This window comes from Streptopelia decaocto, assembly GCF_964273445.1.
Source record: "Streptopelia decaocto genome assembly, chromosome: 10".
NCBI lineage: Eukaryota > Metazoa > Chordata > Aves > Columbiformes > Columbidae > Streptopelia > Streptopelia decaocto.
Genome location: NC_138665.1, coordinates 4,375,534 through 4,400,420, shown reverse-complemented (window position 1 = coordinate 4,400,420; position 24,887 = coordinate 4,375,534). Strand labels below are relative to the sequence as shown.

General features: G+C 37.6%; 1 protein-coding gene across 6 annotated transcripts in view; it reads right to left on the bottom strand.

Annotated features, from left to right (window-relative positions):
• Positions 1-24,887, bottom strand: part of STAG2 (STAG2 cohesin complex component) — a 75,665-nt gene that overhangs the window by 33,521 nt on the left and 17,257 nt on the right. For all 6 annotated transcript variants that reach the window (XM_082061779.1, XM_082061784.1, XM_082061783.1 and 3 more), the window contains exons 2-5: positions 5,441-5,585; positions 3,435-3,513; positions 3,145-3,306; positions 1,044-1,140 (exon numbers count right to left, since the gene is read on the bottom strand). In XM_082061779.1, the coding sequence (XP_081917905.1) occupies positions 1,044-1,140; positions 3,145-3,306; positions 3,435-3,513; positions 5,441-5,484 (382 nt within the window). In that variant the 5' untranslated portion in view covers positions 5,485-5,585. The remainder of the gene's footprint in view (positions 1-1,043; positions 1,141-3,144; positions 3,307-3,434; positions 3,514-5,440; positions 5,586-24,887) is intronic.

The window sequence follows — 24,887 nt, the reverse complement described above, 5'->3', positions numbered from 1 at the left end:
TGTGTATGTACACACACATCTAGAATTTACTCATTCACTCATATTCCAAAGTCAAACACACTTGTGCCAGACCTGTTCATCATATGAGAGGCTACACTAATCCCAAGTGACCTGTCACAACTCAAGATTCTAAACTGTGTAAGACAATGCTGAACAGTTCTAGTGCTACTTATTGTCTTCTGCACTCTAATAAACACAGTGATTTCACACCATTTCTATCCATCTTGGCCTCCAACTGTTAGAGTGCAAAGTGCGATCTAAAAACCAAACAGATCTCCTAAAATTCATGACAGAGATCATCTCAGAAAGGATTAAATTATTCTGTAGTTTTATCTGCTAACAACAATCAAAAGGTCACTGCTCTTGAAAGCATGGATAACCTGAGGAAAGCTGCCAGCTATCTGGACATTTATGCACATTAAAAGTTTATCGGAACAGAAAAATGCTTAAGCAGAAGCAGTTATATCCATTCCTACTCTACCAAGCATAATGACACTGCAGGGTAAGCCACCTTTTCCTCTTCAAAATGGGGTGACAGGGGAAAGAATGGAGGATGAGGACATAAAGAAAGAAAATATGGAATAAAATAAAATATGGAAATATAATTTTACTGTCTGTAATATCTTTTAAAGCAAGTATCTCTACAAAGGCTAAGAAACAGTCTTCAAACACTCAATGATATGAAGGAGATAAATGCAAACTAGAATTCCAAGACTGAACAACCTGAACTATCATTGTTCGAAGAGAGAGATGTTTTTCTGAAATAATAGCATCAGCAGAGGAAGACGGAGTGTTAGGTACCAGTACTGCGTTCTCTTTGCTGTGAATACAAAAGGCTTAATATACATTTCTAAATACAGTATAATATTTCTAAAGCTCCTGCTCCCACCTTCAAAAATACGAGGTTAACTACAAGAACCTAATAATGTAGACTAGCCAAAGGCATGGAACATTCCTACAGTGTGTGCAGTATAACAGCAAAGAATGAGAATAATATGCTATAATGTTACTTTAATGGATGAGTAAACATTTCAGTATCTTACCTTTGCAGCCTGAACACTGAATAAAGAAGTTAATGAGATCAAGAAGTGCTATATCTCTGTCATGTTTGTATGACTCTATCCAGTCATCCACTACAGACTAAAAAGAAAGAAAGGCCGTTCTTATTTTTCAGCAATTGAAGGCAGTCATGTTATTTAGCTGCTTAGCAGCGATAGTTTCTTCCATAAATAACTTGAACTCTGTGGTTTTTTTTATTAATACAGAACAAAATGTCTGAATGATCCTTTACTGCCATAACATCAGTTTTCAAGAAAAAAACCTCATTCTATAAACATATACATGTGCAAAACTGACACCTAAACACAGCACACAGGAATACCAGAGAGTCCTACAGTCATTTTTTTCTTAGAAGAATGCAAAAATAATTGCTATCTTTTACAGAGATGGGTTTTCTTCCCCTCAAAAAAGAAACCCAAAACTAGTGATGCTTTTCTCAAGACAGCACTTAGGGCTTCAGTTCCACCAGCTACAAATCCCTTCAGCAATACTGCCCCTTTGACAGACTGTGCTCCGTGCACGGCAGCGTGACGGGATGAACAGCACTACCCTACCCTGTATGAACCAAACCAAACAGGAACAAGAGCATTTTCCCAAAAAACTTTAAAGAGAAGCAAATTAACACAAACACAAAACACAAAACAACGGTGCAAGAACAGGAAAATGCTAGGAATGGGACTAATATTTCAGATAGGCAGCCTGTTTCAAGCATTTATTTATTTTAAAGAACCTCCAGTAAAACAGCAGTTTCTCAAAACATTTTGTCTCAGTGGATGAACCACCTGTTTTTGCCAGACAACAGACACCAACTCAGAAGAAAGTTATTATCAAACTCTTTTCAGGCAAGCAAGCACTGAGGGCCACTGAGAAAAATTTCTGCACTGCGTGCTTAAGTGGACTTTACTTTCAAAATGCTTTAAGGATTTTTTTTCTTTCACTATTACCCAGATATCAACTCCCTAATTCAACAGAGTGATCATGCCTGGCAAAGGTCCATTTTGCTCTTGGAAAACAAAAGACTTTAACTATGTATCATATTAACAGTTATAATGTCATGAAGATACATTGCTGACAGTTGGCTAAAAACGCAGCACACAAAGCAACAGTTAGAAAAGTATAGTTTTTCCACCCACTTTGAAATACAACAGAACAAAACAAATGACGGAAGTATCAAAATTTCTCTGTGCAAATACTTTAAATCAGCCTGTTCTTTTAAAAAAAAAAAAAAAGCCTGAACTAAATTTCTGCCACGGAATTCAGGCTCCAAGGTTCCCAGCACTAATGCAGGAGCCAGCAAGCCTTGAGAGGCCTGCACACAGACGCAGCCTCCTGCGCGCGGGTGGCAGCAGCTGGACACGGCAGCAGCTGGACACCCCACATTTCCAGGCTCGCACTTTAACCCTCTTCTCCACTGCAAGATTCACAGAGCCAAACAAATGCTTTACTGATTTCACTGAACTTTTTAAGTGCTGAATTTCTTAACAGGCTGACTTCAGTCCTATTAATAAATGCAGTGGAGACGCTGCCTAACACACAGACTTCTAAAATTTCCTGACCCAAATTCCACCCGATTACAGCGTTGCAATACAGCCAAGCCAACTTAAGGCTACTCTTTAAATTTCCCCTAAGTTGTAGCTAGTGATTTTACTTTCGGTGAGAGAAGCAGTTATTTCTTTTCAGATAATGTAAGCTCTGGGAGCATCTACAAACTACAGATTCCTTGTTAAGTTCTATGACAACTATAGGCATAAACCACATTTGTATTTAGTTACAGCCACAAAGAAAGGACTTTAAAGTAATGTAATCTAAAATAATCTTTCTTCATGCAGGATACTGAAAATTCACTCCAAATCATAGTTTGAATTACTTCATTATACGTGTGATTATTCATGCCTGACATTAAGAAATGAAAAATCAGTTTGTTCAAATTCAAACCTTAACAATGCAAAAACACTTACAAAAAATTCTGGAACTAAAAACTACAAATTGAAAAAAAAATTAACTTTATGCTTCATTTCATTAAATCAGGAAAATAATATTAAATTGTATATTCATCTAAGCCACAGAGATATCCCCAAGTCTTACCTGCATGGCACTCTTGCCCATTTTAACTACCTCAAACAGCATCATGTTTTCCACACCATTCTGTTGGTGATGTCCATTCATCCGATTTGGACCACCAGGTTTCCCTCCTCCGTTTCCACTTTTCCCCTTCTCTGCTGGTCCTTTTTTTCCTTTTTTACAGGTCTGCAATCACATACACACAACAAGACGTTTTAACTGGGTATTACGTGGTAATCAAAAAAAAAATATTCATACCATGACAACTATATACAATGCTTCTGTTTTCAGGAACCAGATTAAGCTGAACATACTTTGCCTTTGCCTTGTTTTTGGTTTTTTCCTTCAATATCCTCAAAGTCTGTATCAGAAGAGAAGTGTGTTTCAGACTCCCTGCAAGGATAAGAAGTACAAACCATTTATACATTTCATCAGCAACATTCTTAGATATAACACTTGAAGTCACATTATGCTCTCCGTCCAGTAAGTCAGCTCTAACAATGAAACTGCTTTTTTCTTTTGTTTAAGTCTACTGTGGGGGAACAGACAGAGCATATCCTCCCACACCTACCCTGCCTCCTCCTAACAACTCACCTGCAATGACAGACACACACCAAGGCTAAGAGGTATGAAGGTGGACAGAAAGTAGCAAGAAGTTTGGAATCTTGTTTTTGGCACATGACAAACATTACACCATCTCAAAAAGCAAAGAGCACTAGAGATATCTGCCAGGGGAAAAAACTATCATCGAAAAGAGAAACCACCACCTTCCCTCATCATCAAAGTGTCTCAGCAGATCTCTTCATGCTGTTAGAAACTAAACAAGCAGTTAAGAGGTACAATGTTGAAAGGTACAGGAAAAAAGTTTAGCTGAGGCTTCTCTGTCAAAAAGAGAGCCAGTAGTTCTGTTTAAGCTTGTAAGGTGAAGAGATGTTAAACAATAAATTAATTTCCTCATTTGTTTGGTTTTCTACATCATTAAAATATGCTGCATCGATATACAAGTCCTTAATTGCCAATGGGAGAGGGGGGAGATGGTCTGTGAAATCACCTGAATTATTAATAGAGAATGCTTAGCTTATATATTCTCTAGTTCTATATTTCCTATAGAATACAACTTAAATGATGCTGCTAGATCTTGTTTTAACATAGACATGCAGCACGATGGACTCCAGCTGCTAGCACAAATTTCTGTTACACACCTTCTGATGCAATTTACCAATGCAACCATAAAGAATGGCCAGGGGCACAGCAGACCTATTTCTATAGATATATTAATAACATTCTAAAACAATCAAGAAATGTAAGGTCTCTCATTACTGCAAGTGTCTGAAAGGTGTTTTCTGCCTTTTAACATGTATTTTGCTATTTCTGGTTTTGTTGACTATACTTTCTGATATGGACCAGTGAAGTCTCCAGCTGCAGGGGCAGGAAGGGCATGTAGAGAGAAAGGAAGAGAGAGATGACAAATACTGCTTCAAAACCTGCCAGGTGTTCCTGTTTTCACAGGAAAGAACATTAAAAGGAAAAAAAAAACCACCACACAATCACCCTCATTGATACAAAACTGCATCTTTGTATCTTTTTAGACTTCATACTAATTTCATCCATTTCAACAGTCCACTGAAACGTCTTCAGGCCAATCTCTCAACAATTAAAAGGTGAGGAATTGGATTATTTTGGTCTGCTTTGAATAATCGCTTACCTGTCCAAAATGTAATCTATGCCTCACTTTAAATCTTGGAAAATCAAATGTCTGCCTCTTTAAAATTGCAGGAAGACTAGCGAGCTAATCAAATTATGTCAAAAACACTGAGGAACAGATGCCTGAGTGAAGATTAGACTTTGGCTTTAACTACAGCATTTGGCATCAGATATTTTAAATATTAGACGATCTGCCCCAGTTAGTAAGGGCAAATACCTCAACTACTTCCTCTGCCTCTATAAAGAGGCTTTAATGACCTCAACTTTTTTTGGTATTCCTAATCAAAGAGTTTCTGATTCAAATAGTTCATTTTGAAAGACAAAATCCTGAGAAGTACATCACGCAAATAACGAAAGTGTCTGTCACAATGGCTTCACACTAGCAAAGTTTAAAAATGGATTTAAAATAATTAAGCACCTCTATAATACTTAGATCAATTAACTAGTGCTGAATACTCAAGAAAGAATTCAGATAATGCTTTATCAACTTCTCAAAAGGAAAAAAACCTTCATATTGTTTCCTTGTTTCCAAGAAAAAAACAATCGTATGTATTAACACTAACAACAGACAGGATATTAAAAAATGAAACTACAAATTCTTAATTAAAACACTTACTGAAGGAGAGCAAAATCAGTTGGTATTTCTGGAGCTGCTATCATTTCTTTATCATCTTCTGGAACACCACTGTATTAGAAATATATTCAAAAACTAGTCTGTAGCACAAGCTTACTTTTCTTTCTTCCTTTGTAGTGGACAACTTCTATAATAAAACAAACAAACAAACACAGTGAAAATTTTTCCACGTATGAAGGGGTAAAAAGTTGGAAACACCGAAAATTTAGATCACACCCCCCTCTGTTCCCAACCAAGCTTTTTCCTGTTTAAAGATTTCATATTTTTGGCTCCTCCTACGATCTTACTACAAAGTAGCTCCATGATCTTAAAAGCATCACAGCAAAATAAAATACCAAAGCACCTGGGAAAAAAAAAAAATCTGAATGGGATGAACAACCTGGAATGGTTTCCATTAACACCTTACAAGTAATAGCTTTTATTTCAAAATCTATACTAAAACTGGAACTGTGACACCACGCACCGCAGAGCTCAGACCGAGCAACACCAGGATATTTCTGGTTAACCAAACCAAAAGCAGATTTGATATTACATTTAAAGCACAGCATGTGTTCAATCCAGGACATTATGTATACCAACTTTATAGCTCTGAGTTGTAAACTTCCACGGCATTTTCCACAAAGATAAGCTCCTGTAACTAATTCTTATAACCTACCCAGCTGTTCAACAACTCAGTTTCTTCCAGGCTTACAACAGTTTTAACATGTAAAGCATTTGACAAGACTATCAAGGAAGAGAATACTATCCACATGTTACGAAGAAAAACATCAGAAACAGCACAGCTTTCTATAAAGAAAACATAAGATCGTGAAATACTTGCTTTTCAACTTAATTATAATGTTGCCACCTATTTGTAGTTTTTTACATTTATCTAATTTTCCTATGTTTAAGGGGCAAAAAACCAAACCCAAACACTACTGGATACTTCAAATGTGAGATTTAAACAGGCAGGCTAAAGTTTTCTACGGCAATTGTCCACCCCAGGTTAACTTTTATTCAGGTAGATTAAGAAAACATGATGTTTGGTTACTTCAAAGATACAGCAGCAGGAAGAAAAAGCTTAAGAGTCAAAGTCTGCTGACTCTCCAACTTGCTGGAGTGATGAGGTATTTGAGGGAAAGATTTAATTTTGGCATGCTGAGCACATGTTGCTTAATATCTGGTAGCGATGCTTCAGAGACCACATTTCAATTGAGCATGTAGATCCAGGCTATGCCATTTCTTCTTGCAAGTGCTTTTTCTCAATGCTAGGGGCCACTGTAGCTTCCACAATTTCCAGAGTTGAGAAAAAACAGAAACTCTGAAATTACTACATTTTCTTCACATTTCGCACAATCACATAAAAGCAGAGAACAAGAGCGGAAAGAAATAGTGGCAAAAAGAGGAGGTTCAAGGTAGGCTGGTGAATCTCAAGATAGTTGGCAACTACCAATGTTCTATCCAGAACACAGTAGAAGCTAAAAAGCTTCAAAAACATCACTACTGCAGAACAGCAACCTTTGTCACCCCACTTCTGCTCCTCTAAAGCCACATGGCCACACAAGGGGAGCGCTTCACCCTCTCCCTGGCAAGCACTCGCCCACGGGCAGGGCAACGTCCCCTCCCCAGCCATTTATCTTTGTAGGCTCCGTTCAGCATCTCCTGATCCAATTCCCCAATAAAATGGGTAAAACACATCTCAAGAAATTTTTTCCCTAGATTATCAAGTTAAACGGGTTCAGCAGCCGGTATCCAGAGCCAATGCATGGGAAACACAGGAGCACATGGCCATGAGCAGGGGAGGGAAGAGTAAAACTCCCTTCTTCGGTGGCAAGGAGTTATGATTCCATCCAGGTTGGCTGTAAAACTACATGTTCAGTTGCAGTGGGGGTGGGACAGCAGAAAAAAACCTGCCCCTTTTTTGGACACATTAGTAGTTCAGCCCCAGTGCAAAGCAATGATGCAAACTTCAAAAAACACACTGCTCAGTTTCAAGTTCAACCTGTCTATCGACATGCTATTTAAGTTCTCTTAGTTTACATCTTTCAATGTCGAGAAGCAACAGAAGTACTAAAGTGACAATCAAGAACCTTACATGCAAATTTTGCATGATGGCTCATTAATACTACCTATTTACAATACTAAAAGTACTTATTCCATCAACTTTGAAAGTACTGACCAAAGTTTAACCACTTGTTCACAGAATTAACACACTTTAAACTCCCTTTATGAAAAGCAAACCTATTGTCCTATCAAATTTTGCAGGAATACTCAGTAAAGTTTCTTACAATCACAGAAATATTTTAAAGAAAAAGAAAATAGTAATGAAAACATGAAAAAGAATGGGTATTAAAGTATGCATTCCCGACATCAAACAGTCAAATCACTTGGCAAATCTAGCTGGCTGCAGTTTATACCAACTTGAACTTCTTGTAAGGACTGTTCATTGTAGTGCAAACAACAAAACATGAAAGAAAACAGCAGTGTTTGGACAGGATCAACTCATAACATGGGAAAGAAATACCAAGATCTCGCTACGTGCTGAAGCATTGAGCTGCTCAGATTTACATTCCAAGAACTGTTTTTCTTGAAGGAAGAGAAACTTGGCTCTCATGAGTGCAACGATATACTGATGTTATGGAAAACGGCAGCTACAGATGAATGTCTTGCAAGAATATATGAGGTAAGACTGTAAAGGACCTCCAGCATCAGGCTCGGATTTCAGCAATGACCAAAACACCCCTTGCATTTGTCCCAATAAAGGATAATTTTAAAAGATTTGCATGCATCCAGAACATGACACAGACCTGTGATTCTCAACCTGCAGGGCCAGCCTAGCCCAGCACCCCCTCCCTGGCCGTGCCAACAGAAGCCACCCAAGGAAGACACATTTGCTTTGTTCTTCTCAGTGATGTTTGCCCTGAATACCTTCCCAGCATCCAGAAATAACTTAGGGATTTTTTCAGCCAGAGGGCCTGTCCCAAGGTTTTATAAATCCTTATCCATAGTTTTCCGTTAACATTTCCAATTACCTCTTGAACTCGGTATTCAGTCATGATGGTATTCCACACAGGAACTCCCACAGCCAAACTCCATACTGCCCAGAGCCATGTTCTTTCTCTTCAATTTATCACTTTCCAATTTTATTTGATTTTTCTCTTGTTTCAGTACGGGAAAAGGCTGGCACTGGTCATTCACCATTATCCTTGATCTCAGTAAATGCCTTCTAGAAATTCAAGACTATTGCCAGCTGCGTCTTCCTTGTGCACGTACTTGATGACTCATTCAAAGCACCCGGTTTGGGAAGTCAATGAGAAAGGAAAACCGTCCATATAAGCATCCTGTCAGGCTTTTAAAATATACCAAGTTTATCACAGTGCAGTCTTAAAAGAAGCAGGTGAAATTCTTGCAGATGGCATTTCAAAAAAGTCTACGTTAACTGCTGTATGTGCTCTAGTAGCAGATTATTTTAATAAGTTAAATCTAAACTGAAGTGTATCAGAAGAAGCAGCTCTTCAGTTTCTTCTTTGCATGTTCACAGAATTCCAACTTCAACTTTCCAAAGCAGATACTGAAATCTCTCAAGTCTGTGAAAACTTTCTGAAGTCACTCAACTTTGTGAAATCATAATTAAATTATTAACTATAAAAAGAAAATGTATCCTGCTGAAAGATCACAAGGTGGAGCTCTAGCCTAAAGCTAACTGAAGAAACTCCAAAAGACAGGTCATCCAGAGGTTGACCTAGTTATTTCTGTGCAATAAACTATAATAGATTGTGAAAACTGCAATAATATTGTAGCCCATTTCCTTTAGATTTATATTTAGATTAAAGACACCAGAAGATTCCTAGGTCTTTGCTGAAATAAATGCATATACATTTGATTCAATGACGGAAATGCACACAGCTGCTGTAGTCTCAGTACTTAGTTGTCAAAAGCAAGCAGAAGAATTTCAAAATACACTTTAATAGCAGAAATATGTACCCCTTCATTGTACCTTTCTATTTAAAATTTTGCTAACATAACATTACTAAAAAGTCACTGAAACAACAGTAGTAGTCCAGGAATACTAAACATAATAACGTTGCCAAATCTAAATGTAAGAGGAGTTTTTATTTAAAATAAATTGACTGATAAAAGCAAGAGCTAAGCGTGAAACACTGTAAAGAACTCAAAAGTGTCTTTGCTGAAAAACAGATTTACATTTTAAAAGGTTATTTTTCCCTAATATATGGTTAATTTAGGTATGGTTGTAATTAACTCAAATATACTGGCCACATGTTGAGATCTGGCAAAAGCTGACAAAATCCACCAGCACAATCCACACAACAACACATATGCTATCAGCAGCTGCTGAGCACTAGTGTTCTCTCAACCATTCCTATTAAACGCACAGACAGGCTAAACAGGAATTAAGGTAATTTGGTGATCAGCCTTTGTTAGAAGAATATACACACACACACAAAATAGAACAAATCACAAGATCTGTCCCAGAAGCTTGTGTTTCATGCACTTCTGCATGCACAATAATTAAGTATTGCTTAAGAAGCTCACAGCAAGGAGTTCCAGGCAGGCAGGGGTTGGTTTGGGGTGGGTTCCCTAGACGCGCACATTTTTGTTCTTGTTGCTTGGCATTTATTATCTGGAAATCTTATAAGGCACATCAGTAAAGTCGTTATTTTTCTGGGCAAGACAGAGACACAGAGTTTAAAAATGGCTATGTCGGCAGGACAAAGATTTTTGAAATGTGTGATGGCTGTTCACAGCTGTATTGATTTTTCCCTGTAATTCAGTTAATAATCTGTAAAAAATCAAGAACCCCACTTTCTTAATTCAGAAAATTAGAACTTCTAAAACTGTAATGCTAAAGTGCGTACCTAAAGTGCATCCCTGAATTATTTATCTATCCATGAATGAGAGATGCTGATGCTTCAGAACCGATTATGCAGCACCAACAGTTAAAATGCTAGTCAGATAAATTTAAATAAGGGATCAGATGTATGTCCAATATTTTGTCCTAATTATTTTAGAAGAGAAAGCTGTTATTGACTATATTATGCCCCTCACTCCTTTTCTGGGAGACAAGAATATGTTTAAACTTTTGTTTTTTAAAATAAGGTTTGGTTGCTTGGTGTTTCTTCCCTAAATTACTGTTGCATTCAGCTTCATACATTGATTTTTAAGCGAGATTTTGAGCAACTGCATGACATTCCCTACAGGCCTGAGAAAGTGTGCTATTTCTACTGATATTATACACCCTAATATTTCAGCTGCCAACAAGCTCTAAAGCAATTCTGTAATTTGAGTAAAATACAGAAAACATACTTCAAGTAGCATTTTGTATTGTAACAACTGTGCTTTAATGTAATTTAGTTATAACCATATCAGCAGTTTTGATCAGATTATGATAGCATAATCAAAACTAAACTGAACAATAATGCAATTACTACCTCTAGATGTGTAGTTATTTTTGTCCTGTTTGCTTAAAAAATGAGTCTTGTAATTCCTTTACAAGAAGACCTGAACTAGACATCATCAGTCTAAACTCTTCCATGCTTACCAGAGACTTGGTCTGTACACACAATACCAGTTCATGGTGCCAAAGTCACCCAACAGTTAACACTGCAACAAAGAATCTAAATGACCTACTTCATACAGGTCTCATATTTTCAGTCTCTTTCTTCACGATTTTATTCTAAACTTTCAGCTCTTACACCTCCATCCACACCAGTTCTGTCCATACATCTCCATCTTTCAAAAAACAAAAAAGCAATGTTATGGTGGCTGTTGACATTATGCTGTCACACTACCGTTTTTATTCCCTGGCCTGCTCTTCACTCAATTTTTATGATATTTGCTCTTTAGCTCATGCAAAATGTCTGCTGATTAAGTGGGAAAGAGCCATCTCACAAAATGCTTGTCTGAAGCAGTAATCTTCCTTCCTGCTCCCAAAACACACAGGAAAGTTTCTGCTCCCTTCTAGCACTCAAATGAACCAGGAGCAAGCAACTTATGAAAACATCACCATTTCCTCCCCCATGACTAGTTCTCCATTGGCTCAGCCAACTGAATCAGCTCCTCCTGCACCACACCAGTCAGCAGACACAGCTCAACCCTGCCCCTGCACCACAACGCGGTGACGAGCTTTGCCAACGCAGCGCATCACCAGCACGGGCACAGCATGGCTGCCACGCAGGACCAGCTGCATCCAAATGCCAAACTGGAGTCCTTGCATGGCTACTGTCAATACTGCAACACTGCTGCCCTGTGGCTCCAAGGCGGTGGCAAGGCCAGATCCCCAGCTGAACACCCTGCATTTTCAATATACAGCACATATACCTACAGATCCACTGGGTTCTGACCAGCTTTGGGAGAAGCCCAGTGAACAGCTGGCGGTGACCGCCAGAGCCTGAGACCAGTCAGGAAACAGCCGGGCACATGGAAAACACAGGTCCCCAGAGGTAACGCACACATTGCCAAACAGAAAGCAAAACTTGTTTTCATAGTTTAATGCTGTGAAAGAAAAAGCTTAAACAGGCTTTATTATGGGGAAAAAAAAAAGGGGAGGGGGAAACAAAGAATATTTAAAAGGCATATGAAGTAAGGCTAAAACCTAAAGTAAAGTTTAGACTTTACAGTAAGCTGAGAGACTTGAGAAGTGAATAACATTCAAGGACCACCCTAATAACTTTACCAACCTCAACCACCAAATAGTCCCCCTCTCGTTAAAAGTGGTTTTTGGATCTCTACTGTTTTTATTAAATAAATATGTGGAACAACTATAGTGAAGGAAAAGAGCTTGCTACAGTGCTTCACAGTCATATGATCGCTCTTTAACATACCATTAATAACATCAATACCTTTCATGCAGTAGGTTAAATGCCATTTTGAAATATAAATATATTGTCATGGTTTGAATCATATGGGTTTTTTAATTGATATTTAGTAATTAACACTGTCCAGTCAAATGAGGGTTTAAATCAATTGATATAAGCATTACATTATCAGCTGTACAATAAACGCAACTATTACCCTTAAAGAAAAACACATATAATACTCTTTAATAATTGTGCGCAACAGTATTCCTGAGCTTTGCTAAAACACACTTGAAATTCCCATATATCTTTAAAAGGGTTTCATTTTCAATATCTTTTTTAGAAAGGTAAAGGTAAGACAAAAAAAGAAGAAGTTAAACCTCGTTGTGCCTGTCATGTCTTTCTCTGCCAAAGAAGAAATGGCTTCCAGATGTTGAAGTCTGACTGTGTGGAAAATGAGGCTCTTAAGAATAAAAGCCAAGTCGGATGACAACCACAATTTGAGGGGAAAAAAAAGCGCCACATATGCCTACTTAAATAGGCTAAAAGAGGAGCACTAGTTCATTTATGATACAAGGCAAGCAGGCAAACGTACCTCCAAGTTGCCTGAAGTTCCAAATTAAACTACAGAATAGATCAATATTGCCGCTTTGCACGCTGACTGTTCAAACACAGAGTCCTTTGCACGTTCCCTCAACATTTCAGCTCCTGTAAAAGCTAGGGATGCAGAGGCACACGCGCTGCCCACAGCAAGCAGGTAACCAGCTACACCAGGAAAGCCTAGAACAGAAGTAGGATTGTTCAAACGTGCAGCCAAGAGTGATGAATTACTTCAGTACACATGGCACAAGGTATCCCCATCTGGTGAGTTCTATTTCTTGTTCTTCCACCGATCAATGCAAGCCTGTAAGTTGCCTCACTTTATAGGAATCTCAGCCTCCTCTCCTACCATATAGATTTCCTCTTTGAAAAGTCCAGTTCACTAGGGCTTTGTGTCCCAAATCTTGTTTGGGCATTTTTAAGAACAACTGGATTTAATTATAAATTCTGAAGGGGGGGACTACACAGCACAAAGTACAATAGCATCAGCTGCTGCTGTGAGATGCAGTCAATATTAGATGACTGAAATAAGGGAAAAAAAAACATAAGACAAAACTATCAAAGAGTAAAAAGTAAAATCTCTCAAGCACGTCTCCCAAAATCAGCTCCCATCAGCCCAGGTCACAGCGCACTATGGACAGTCCTGTGCTGCACTCCCCTGCACTGTGGTCCCAAGCCTTCTAAGATACAAAGAGAAACGGAGAACCAGTTCAGGTCAGTGTTTCGTCAGCTGAGATCCACTAGAGTTTATTAGCTGAAGCTTCACACTACATAAAAATGGCTGAACCCCTCCCAGACAACAATTAAAGAGACTAAGTTCAGCACAGAAACAACCAGAAGAGTATAAGCACAAGTCAAACTGCTTCAGTCTTAACTGGATCTCTAAAATGAATTAGAAAAAAATCAGGGGGGGCAGGGATGACAACAGGGTGTGGTAAGTGCTTCACACCCCATCCCATCCTGCTTTCTTCCTGCCACCCCTGGTTTGGGTTTGGGCTACAGAGAGGGCATCACTTCTGGGACTCCCGTGGGAACGCAGCTGACTTGCACCCCGAGCAGCAGGTGCCCCGTCACCCTCTCACTTGGGTGACTATTGGCATTATCAGTCTCACAACAGCAGTTTAAAACTCTACTTATAGTGAAGATCCAAAAACTGCCAGTACCTTAGTGCTTGTGTAAACAATCAAGAGCAGCCGTTCATCCTTCCCTGGCTCAAATGAAAACCTATGCCATCAGAAAGGAAAAGGACTCTTTAAGAAGCAAGAAATAAATGTTGTGTCACATCCAAACCAAGCAGTATGACAGCTAAAACTTAAGCCTTTCATAAGTGGATTATGGTTGTTTCAACAATCAATCTAAATAATCATCCTTACAAAATTATATTCAAGCAACTACTCATGTATGTAAAAGTTGGCTTCACCTCTAAAACAGAAGAGGTAAAGATAAAAGCCTTGTTATCTTTCATTAAAAAGTTATCTCTGCAATTCTGCCAACTTCAGAACATCTGTGCTCCACACATCCTCAGTCATAACCTGAAGATTTTTAATACCCAACATTTTGTTCCTGTTCTCCCTCATAACATTTGGGCTAGAATCCCAAGTGGTTTGTTCATGGATTTGCAGCACTGAATACTAATTTTATATGAAACAGCAGTTGCAATGTGCAGGGCTTTCCCCCACACAATTTAGGAAACATAATATATCCACAATGCAGAATGCTAATAATCCATTAATGAATTCATTAACAGGTGGGGAAAAAAAAAAAAAAAAGAAAACCAAAAACGACATATCCTTATCACCAAGTCTAAAAATTATCTGTTCTTCTTCTTTAATCATCCTAAAACAGAGCCCTCTTAAAATAATTTTGTGGGCGAGATGATTGGTGCTGAGGCCTCACGTATGGAGACCTAGAGTTAGCTATTGATATTCATTAAACATCCAGAGGAAACCAGCGTGACCACTTGTGTATGTCCTAAGAACACTGCAAAAATATTGGCGTTATTCAAATCAGTAAGTTCTTTCAACTCTAATTGCTTACTTGTGGCAGGTAACAAAGAGCTAGAATATACTATGTCTGTCATAAGAAAGCTAACGTGAAGAAAAAGAATGAAAACGTGTGTTCTTAGAGACCAAACTCCTTTTACTAAGCTGACAAAGACTGAGAAACTCTTGATATGTATAAAATATTCTGAAGCACAGGTTAGTGAGTCTTGTCCTTCCAAAATCATCTTCCTTTGTAAGTCTCTTGATACTGTGCATTAGGGACTGTAGGGATATACGAGCATTCATCCCACACACATCTAATATATGAAGTGTACAGCTTGTTAAATCAACCAAAACTAAGGCTAGGTTTCTTCATTTAATCTAAAATGAAAAAAAGAATTCAAAAAGTTATACGTATATGTTTATTTATAAGTAATCATGCACACAAAGCTAGTAACTCCCTCCCCCTTCAAAAGGTATTTACAGCCTACAGCTAAATTTTGTTGGAAATTTACTGTTTGCATTATGCAAGTATCACAATTTGTAGTAAATATTTTACTCGAACAAGTTCAATACACAGAAAATATTTTTAAAACTACAACTATGACACTTATTAGCTCAGCTACCCAGTAGAAGCTGTTAAGTAGCTACTTTCATCCTCTCTTTCCTGCTTTTTCTTTTTAAAAGAAGGAAAAAGAAAAAAACAAAGCAGTAGTGCTCTTAAACAGGCTCCTGTGCTACGATTCCTCCCCTGCCCCCACTGTGCGGGAGGAACGGGGTGCACCCCACAGCACCCACCAGCTGCCTTCAGAGGGCTGCTCCATGCTCTTGGAACCGCATCAGGCTCCCAGAGCTCCAGCACCCCAAGCTGCCAGTTTTTCACTAATCCCCTCACCTCCAGCAATGAAACACACCTCATGCGCTAAAGGCTGGGGCTTTTTTCCTTACAGCTGAAACAAAAATGCAATCTTAGGCATAAGAGGAGAATTCAAGCTATTGTTTTTAGCATATCTTAAGAACCTCCTTTTATTCACCATAGTTCACTAGCTTCTTTCATACAAGGCATACCAACAAAACACTTTGCTGAAAGTTCGTTGGTAAGTATATATAAAATGTAAAATAAAATTTCATTGCAATGTTGACTGTATTTACACAGCTATATTTTAATTCATAAAGCAGTTTAATACTTATGATTTTGTGTGGCAAATTCAGATATATTTACTGCTGGACAACCCTTTCCCAGGACTCTTAACAGGCTGCTACACAAGGCGGAAAAACTAACGAGATCAAATATTATCATTCAATTGAGAAGGAAAAGAAAATAGAAATAAAAATTTTTTAAAATCAAGTTTTCACATTTCATATGCTTTGATTTATAGATGACAGCTCATCTTCACTGATAATTAAAGCTAATATTCCGAACTGCAAATTGGGAGGTCTAAAGAACTGGCAAACCCCATTTTGCTGACTGTCATTACACAGGTGGTAACCTCCATGAGAGGGACGGAGAACTCAACTCCACGGCAGAAGTCACCAAAGGACAGCTATCCAAACCTACAGTTATCCAACTACTGCATGGAAAAATGCTTCAGCAACTCACTAGAGTTGTAGCTTTTAGTTTATTATCTGAACTGAATCACCTTGTGGTTTTCAGTTGATGATCACATTTGACTTATCAGTTTGCAATTACCTCTAATTATTAAAACAAGAATTGCTAGATTTCAAGTGGTGTATCTGTCACCACATCTTCCCCAACAATTGCGGTTTCATAATTAACTGCATTCCTACTAACACAGGTTTCTCATCCTGTTTCGTACCAAATACATAATCCCCCATCTCCCCACACTCAAACTGGAAATGGGAACTCAGCAGTCGAGAACACAACACAGTATTAAGTGTACAGGGTTTTTTCAGTCCTGCCTTAGTTTCTCTGACTTTTCTCAGTAAATAATAATCTCAACTATTTTAAAAAGTTGGACACGAGAGGGATTACTTAAAACAGGCACTATTCTCTTTCAGACGCTTTGACCTTTCTGCTCCATTTTACACTGTACAAAGATGCAATGCTGAAAAGTCAATATACTTTATACCACATATTGAAATTTCTGAAATACAAAATTAAATCTAGTTGAATTCCCCATATATTCAGTTGTCCTAGCTGCTTATTCAAATGCAGTGTTTCTTTTACTTAAAGAGAAAAGGAAAGAAAGAAAAGTTTGTTATGGCAGGACTGGCTATTTGTTATGGGAAAAGGAAAGGGACTAAATAATTAAGTAATGAGATCAGGATTCACACACGTTTAAAATACCTTTATACAAAAAATAACCTAGCTTAATTTTTTCAAGTCATGATTTCAGTGCTCCAGACACTGATTTCATAAGAACACTGGATCAGCAATAAGCTGTGTTATATTAATCTCTTTACATTACTAATGCAAACTGCCAACTTTGTGTTCTGCTTACTCAAAAAGCCATTTAATGTTTAGTATTGCTCTTACCAAAAATCATCAGCATAGAATTCTCATGCTGTTGTACAGTTAGTTAATCAGGATTACAAGTGTATTATCTTGTTTCAAATAGGTTTGTGCTCAGACTTCTAAAATTTAAATGAAATTCCTATACAGGCACACCACTAGAAGTTACCACAACCTGACAAAATAGCTACATACACTGTTCAGTCACAGAAACACAAGGCTTTGACTGAAAAATATTTACTGTCTTTACTTTTGTTTGCCTACATACAAGTATTGGTCATGATCTATCGCATCAGTGGCAAAACATGGGTTACTAATAGATCAACTGATCTGAAAATATAACAATAGTAATCCTACTGAAACACACTTATCAGATCTGTCTTGGAAGACTCAAACGTAAATAATCAAAGGGGTTAGTTACATCTTTCCCAGATATTTTTCTTCCCCTTATTTTGGAATCACTGACTGCTACTATCATGTGGACATCATATTAAGAAGTTTATACATTAAGAACACATTCTATTTGCATTAAGTCTTCCTATCCTCTCCACAACAAGCATGATAGGGGTCGTTAACGTGGATACCCAATCCTGTGCTATTTCATAAACGTGAAAGGTGAGACTGTGACACCATTCAGAAGATGCTTTCTCAGCATCCGATTGTCTTGGTCTTGAAACAAGATAAACCAAATTTTAGCAAAGTTATGGAAAGAGGTAATAACATTCAATCTAATTGTTAGACAAGAACATTTTTATCCGAGTGTAAATTAGGTCTGGCGGTTGTTCAGCTTGACCTCCACTTACTATAATCTCGCCCTAGGGTATGAAAATCCTAGATCATTAAATGCTATGAATTCAGTCTTGCAAGCAACCTAAAATGAACCTGCAAAAAGAGCCATGGTTTTCATCTGCTGTTAAAAAGTTGAAGAGACAATAGTAATAATATATAATACTATATCAAGTAGGGCTTCTTGGTTGGTTTTGTTTTTGTTTTGTTTTTTAAGAAACAACTATTATCTCTACTCTTAAAATATTCTTTTAAATCTCAGAGTATTTTTGAGATTAAGGGAAAGTAAGTGCCTTTTGAATTCAGAGGTCAAGAGAAAAACAATCCACCACTTTTATTTTTTAATATACACATTTATATTATAGCTGAAAGTTTGGGAAGTTTTTCTGAGAACACATGGGTTAATATAAAGCTGCCCACTTCTTTCAGTTGTGAGAAACATTTTAAAATGCCAGCTTTCCTCCAATTCTCTAGACAGTCAACAGACATTTTAGGAACTGCTACCAATTCATTACTGTGAAACAGATGCCTGCCAAAAAAAATTAATTACTGAACATAAATTTTATTACTATGTGAATTAACTTAAGACTTTATATGCTAAAGCATAAAAACTACTCAAGAAACGCAGAATCTGGTCTAATACACAGCCCACTAAGAAAACAAGGCAGAAGGGAAAAAAAAAAAAAAAAACAAACCAAAAAAAAACAGGTATGTAAGCACTTCTTGGAGCTGATCATAGCAAGATACGCTTGTTAAGCCACAAACAAGTAAAATTCCTCTTCTGCAAACTTTGGCTGCAGGTAAGGACTAAACGTAAGAACAGCAGAGGAGCCAGGCAACAACACAGAACCTTTACAAAACTCAGAGAAGACTGATGATGGAGCACAGAACAAGCCGTAATTAGCTACTTGTGAGCTTAACTTACATGGTAAGGGAAGGTTTAAGAACATTGCTAGAGCATTTGAAGGACTAAAGCACAAGAATGGCAAACTCACAGCTGTTTCAACAGCAAAGTAAAATGACAACACACAAACACCATCTGAGAAATTAAAAAGCTTGAAGAAGAATCAGAGATACCACTCGATTAACAGAACTCTGCACAGGTCTCCCAGGGAATTAACTCCACCTAAGACCTCTGTGTATCATACAACAATAAGAAAGCATAGTAGGTGTTAAAAATTAGGTTGTAGCACTGAATTTCCACAGTAAAAGCAAACTACCAGTGACAAGCTACGAAGAAGCCTTTTCAGCCTCATAGTAGTGACAGAATGAAAGTACTCCATCAGAATTGTTCACACAGCTTTTCTACAAATAAATGAAACTTGTAACACCTAGGAGGACATAGTTAAGGAAATCATTCTGGCATTTCACATTGTCTACAAAAAGTCGATCCACAAAGGACACCTTACCAGCTCAGGCCTAACAAAATGTCATCAGGTTTCTCTGTAGCCTATACAAATACTGATTTATTCTTCTTCCCAAGCAAAATTGTTGTATGCCATTCTCTATCAGACCATATAAAGATGTTAGTAACTGTATGGTGATTACAGACTACAACATTCTACAGTAGTGAAGGTTTAATCATTCTTTGCCATATTTCTATATTTAACTCTGTATTACAGCCCAACTGAGTATACACATTTTAGAATTACAATCAGTTAGCCCCCTTCAATCCCCCAAGAGAACACATCAGGGAGAAAATTAGAGTTGTTTCGACTCTGATGGGTGAAAAACTATATAGTATAAATTGAGAATTTTAATGATATCAACATATCTTCACCTTACTTCCCCAAGAATCAATAACCTCCATTTTAAACAGAAGGAAGATCGTTTTGCATAGAAAAAAATCGCAGTTGTCCAGTGTTACTTCCAGAAGCAAATACCAAAAATATTTTCACTTCCTCCAATAACCCTGAAGTAAGTGAAGTACTCGTCAAGCAATTCACTTCACACATGAGGTGACTCCTTGGAGCAACACAAGCAGCAATTTCCAGCTCAAGGAATCTCCAAGTATTTGCTGGACTGCAATATTTACAACCCTCATGCCCTAGCATAAAATTATCCCACTAAACAATTCCCCTTTACCAAAACCACATTCTTGTTTAAAATAGAAGCTGGGATTTGTCAGGAGAGACAAGAGAAAGCAGTGCCCTGGCTGCCCATTTAAACCAAATCTCTCATCAGTTAACACATCAAGGTTCATGCGCTATGATTCCCTGTCCTGAAAGAAAAAGAACAAATTTAAGTTTCTATATTTACCATTCCCCAAACTTACACTAAAGTAATGGACTAAATATTATGTACTTATTACTATTAATAAATAAATCACAATTTCATATAAGCAGCAACTGCTTAAAAACATGTCCATCTCCAGCACAGTAGTAGAAAGTAAACGAAGAGTGACAATATAAATGTACACTGTAAGTAACAAACAAATACAAAAAGATTTAAACCATCGGAGCTGAAATACCATTAGATGTTCTCATGTATTGCACTGCCTCTAATGTGCAATATGACATGCTATTTGTTAACAGTTCCTATCTTGGCAACATGAAGGCAAAACCCAAAAATTCTGCCTGTGATCTTTCACTTTTCTAGAGCTCACACACAAGACTAAAGGGTGGAGAAACAATGTAAAGCACTTATCTTAAAAATATTTTTAAAGAGACTGATTGATCACCAGAAAAAAAAGGAAGGAACTTTTATCTTCCCTACAAAGAAAAAAAAATATAGAAAAATTCGTTTTGTAAAAATCTATCAACATTTCTGTCAGCAAGACTAACAGCTCGACACCACTTCTACTGGAATAACAAGTACAGGAAAATAACGGCAGCAGATGAAACAAATCAACAAAAACTAAACACACCAGAGAGAGATCCTTCATTATGAGCAGCACAGAATCCGCGAGTGAGAAGGAAAACACTGTGTAGTGACCATGTTGAAGTATTCAGTACTAACGGCTGATAATCATACTCTCTAACCAGCAGAACAGAGGTGCGATGTTGCAAATGCAATAAATCCCCAAGGAAACAATACGTCTTCAAGATGTTCTCTAGAAACTGCTTCAGGCTGATGAAAGCAGCACCAATATCTGGCTATGCACAGGCAGCTAACAACCACCCCACACTGCTAGTCAGAGGAAAAAGTGAAAGACCACATCACTTGCGTTAAACCTTAGCACTTCAAAACCAACTAAAAATCAAACCAGCACTACTGCAATATTTTAGTCGCCTCCATCACATGAAAGAAGGGATGCACAGGCATTTTGTCAGGAGTGAAGAGAAATTATTATTGGAAACACTTGTTAAGCCACAATTAGCAAAACTCCTTCCACGGGAAATACTAATATCTGTGTATCTTCAATACAGACATAGTATCACTCATGAAGAGCAGTATTTTAAGAAAGATCAAAAATATTATAATTTAATGTATTTATTTTCAGTCATTTCAAACAAACCTTTCACAAACCTCTATATACAAGAAAAATTTTGAGACTGGATACCTGTTTTTTTTTACTGGTTACCTGTTTTCCAATAATCCAGCTTGAAACCAGAAAGAATAATGGACGCCCATAACCCAAAGCAAACTGCAGAGCTGTAATAAAAGGTATTAATCTTCCTGGTCTTCCTCCAGCCATTTCATAGTAGACAAAATTTCTGCTATGGCTGCTCCAGTGCTGCCTTTACTTTCGTATGTGGGGAGGAAGAGAAAGGACAATGCATTGGAACAGGTATCTAGTTCCCAAAACCTTCTTGAGTACTACCATACAGACCCTTGCACCTCTAACAATCAATCCACCTGCCCCTGCAGCACACGCTCCCTACATCCTTTACTATTTCCTTCTGATCAGTAAGGGATCATGAGCTACACTTTTTCATATTTTTTTTTTTTTACCTCTCACTTTAACCTGGGACAATTGTTTGGAACTTCTGGAAGTTGTCCACAGTTCTTCACTAGTAAACTAAAAATCCTACAAGCACATGAGTATGAGCAGTCAACGTGCAAATCTGGGCTACTAATAAAATGACGTTCAGTGAAGTCCATTTGCAGAATGTGCATCTATTAAGGAAATAATGCCCACCAAAAATATTTGCAAATATGTAACCATTATTTATTAAAGAAACAGCCTTTCAACAATAAACAACTTCCTCCTTAAAACGGGCTATTAACCTAACAGTTACCTTTCCAACAAGGCAAGCTTTGTGCTGTTCCCTTAAAAAGCCATGGTGGTCTCAACCAGTGGCTTAAGACAAGAAAAATGATTTTTTTTCAGTTAAGCCACTAAGTTGGCTAAGAATACTGTGGAAACCAAAACATTTGTCAAGAGGCTACCTACTTGAATCTCACATGCATTAGTCATGTCAAAAAATCATTAAGAACCCAAATACATATAACTTTTTTTCCTGATGACTGGACACCAGTGCAGTTTCCAGAAAAATCCTAAACAAGTGATACTGACAAGAAATCAGAGGGTTTCCTAGAGGGCTGAGTTTTAAAATAGACCTTTAAGCCAGGTATATTGTACACAGAAATGCACACAGTTGAATACAGTTGTACAAAGCATAAAGGAATTGGACAATCATCTACTACAGCCAACCTGCCTCTAAAGAACAACATTATGGCACATCCCAGTTTTAAGCTTCCGTCACTAAAACTACATAAACCAAACAGCAAGACCACCACCACCCCCCACATATTCTTTTAAATTCCTCCACTAGCTTTGCACAAATGCAGGAGCTACAGCGCTCATCCAGCGCAACCCCAACAAACCCCACTTCCCTGAAGAGCTCAGCAACACACCTGCTCACCCATTTATCTGTTGCCTTCAAAAACCATTCTTCTAAGTTTGAGTCTCCACAGCAGAGTTTAACTAGCTCATAATATTGCATCTTCAAGCTGGATTAGCAATAGTATGCATTAAAAAAAGAATCTACAATAATGTACTTCTCACTCCAAAGTAATTAATCATTTCAATTAAAGCTGACTGGTCTAATGTGGAAACGTTTTCTGAGGTACTGGAAAAATGGCTCGGTTTTTATCTTCTTCCTCAATATATACAAGAGCAAAATGAAATTTTAGTTCCAGATCTGCTTTATGAACTTGAATTAATGACTAACCTGATTTTGGGTCTTCACATTTCTACCTGTAGGGAAATCTATAGAAGCCTACCAATGTATTTAATTAATTAATTAATTAACACCCACAAACAATAGGAAACTGCACATTAACCAAATAATAGTGACAGAAAAACAGTGAAAACATTTTCTTTCACCCTTTCCAGCCTTTTGCTCTAACTGGTACTAAGTGAACACATCTGCTTCCATAGATATGGATGGGTCTCTAAAACCCAGAGTGTCCCCTGGGCTTTCTTCAGTTTATCTGGTTTTTCTAAAAAGTCCTGATGGAGTTTCCTATGTCTTGTCAGTGGTAGTTGTTAATGTGAACCCATTATCCTACATCTCCATTACTGACAACTCCCCTGTTTCTACTTGCTATGCTGAAGACCATTTACCATTGCAGAATCAGCAAACAGCAATGTAAGAAAAAGATTTATTTTTAATGCAATTAAATAGGGCAGCACTACCATGTCTTTCAGAGAATTCCAAAGGATAGAGGAGTTAACAGTGTTAGAAGACAGATGCTATTCATCAATTTAAATATGTGGGGGCAGGAATGAGGGAGAAGGAGGAAACAAATGAAAATGGCATGGATCAAGAATTACTTCAGGAAGGTAACTGCTATCAAATTAGAATAAGAAGATTAATATTCAGCCATTATGAAACGGACAGTATTTACTTAACATATAATTTAGTCTTCAGTAAGCAAAATTAGTAGTATTGACTTTTCTGCAATATCTTGTGCCTTTATTTTAATTAGGCTCTCAAGATAGAGAAGTTTAGTACTCTAGTAATAATTTACAGTTATTAGAAACTTCAACAATAATAAAAATTGTGAATTCCATTTTGTACCCACAAAGCAATACAGGCCAGGCACCAACAGGTACACTACTGCCACCACGCACAGTTCACAAGGAACACCACTCGAGGAAGAATAACCCAGCCTCTTCCAAATAACTGTGTGGCATTTGCAGAATAACTAACTGTCATTAAGTCATGAGAGGAAGAGCATAAGCACAAGAAGATCTAATTTACAGGACAGTCAAAAACTGCAGTGTGATACTTAAATCACACGATTTTCCAGGTTTCTGCATAAACATCTGCCTTCTGTGCCAACAGGATGCAGAAGTACACTGCACGAGTGCTCTGACTATTGCTTAGGCTTGGACAAAGTAGCACCAGATGACCCACTCATGAAAACTTGACGTACACTGGACTGAGGCACACAACTTCATTTCTGGTAAGTCTGTACAAGCACATAACGCCAGATCTGTCCTGGACAGAAGATACGGGATTCATCATTAAACCTGTTTGAGAATTATAGGTTAATTTTATAAACAGGTGGACTAAGTTAGCACCTTCCTAATATGGAGCTGTGGCATTTTTTTGATTCATGGACACTTGAGAGTGCTACCAGGCCTTTTTCACACACACACAAAAAAATCATCAAAATATTGGTTTGCACATTATAAAACATTAACTAACTGAAGCAATACTAAAACCAGTATTAAAAATAACACAAGAGCTTACTTTATCTAGCACCATGCTCTTTAAAAGAACACCTATATGGGTGGGGAAGGAAAGGAGAGATGCACAAAGCACAGAGCATATAGCTTCAAATGGCATTGCTGCTCAAAAGTATTCAAATACAACAGTATTTTAAAAGGAAAAGCAACC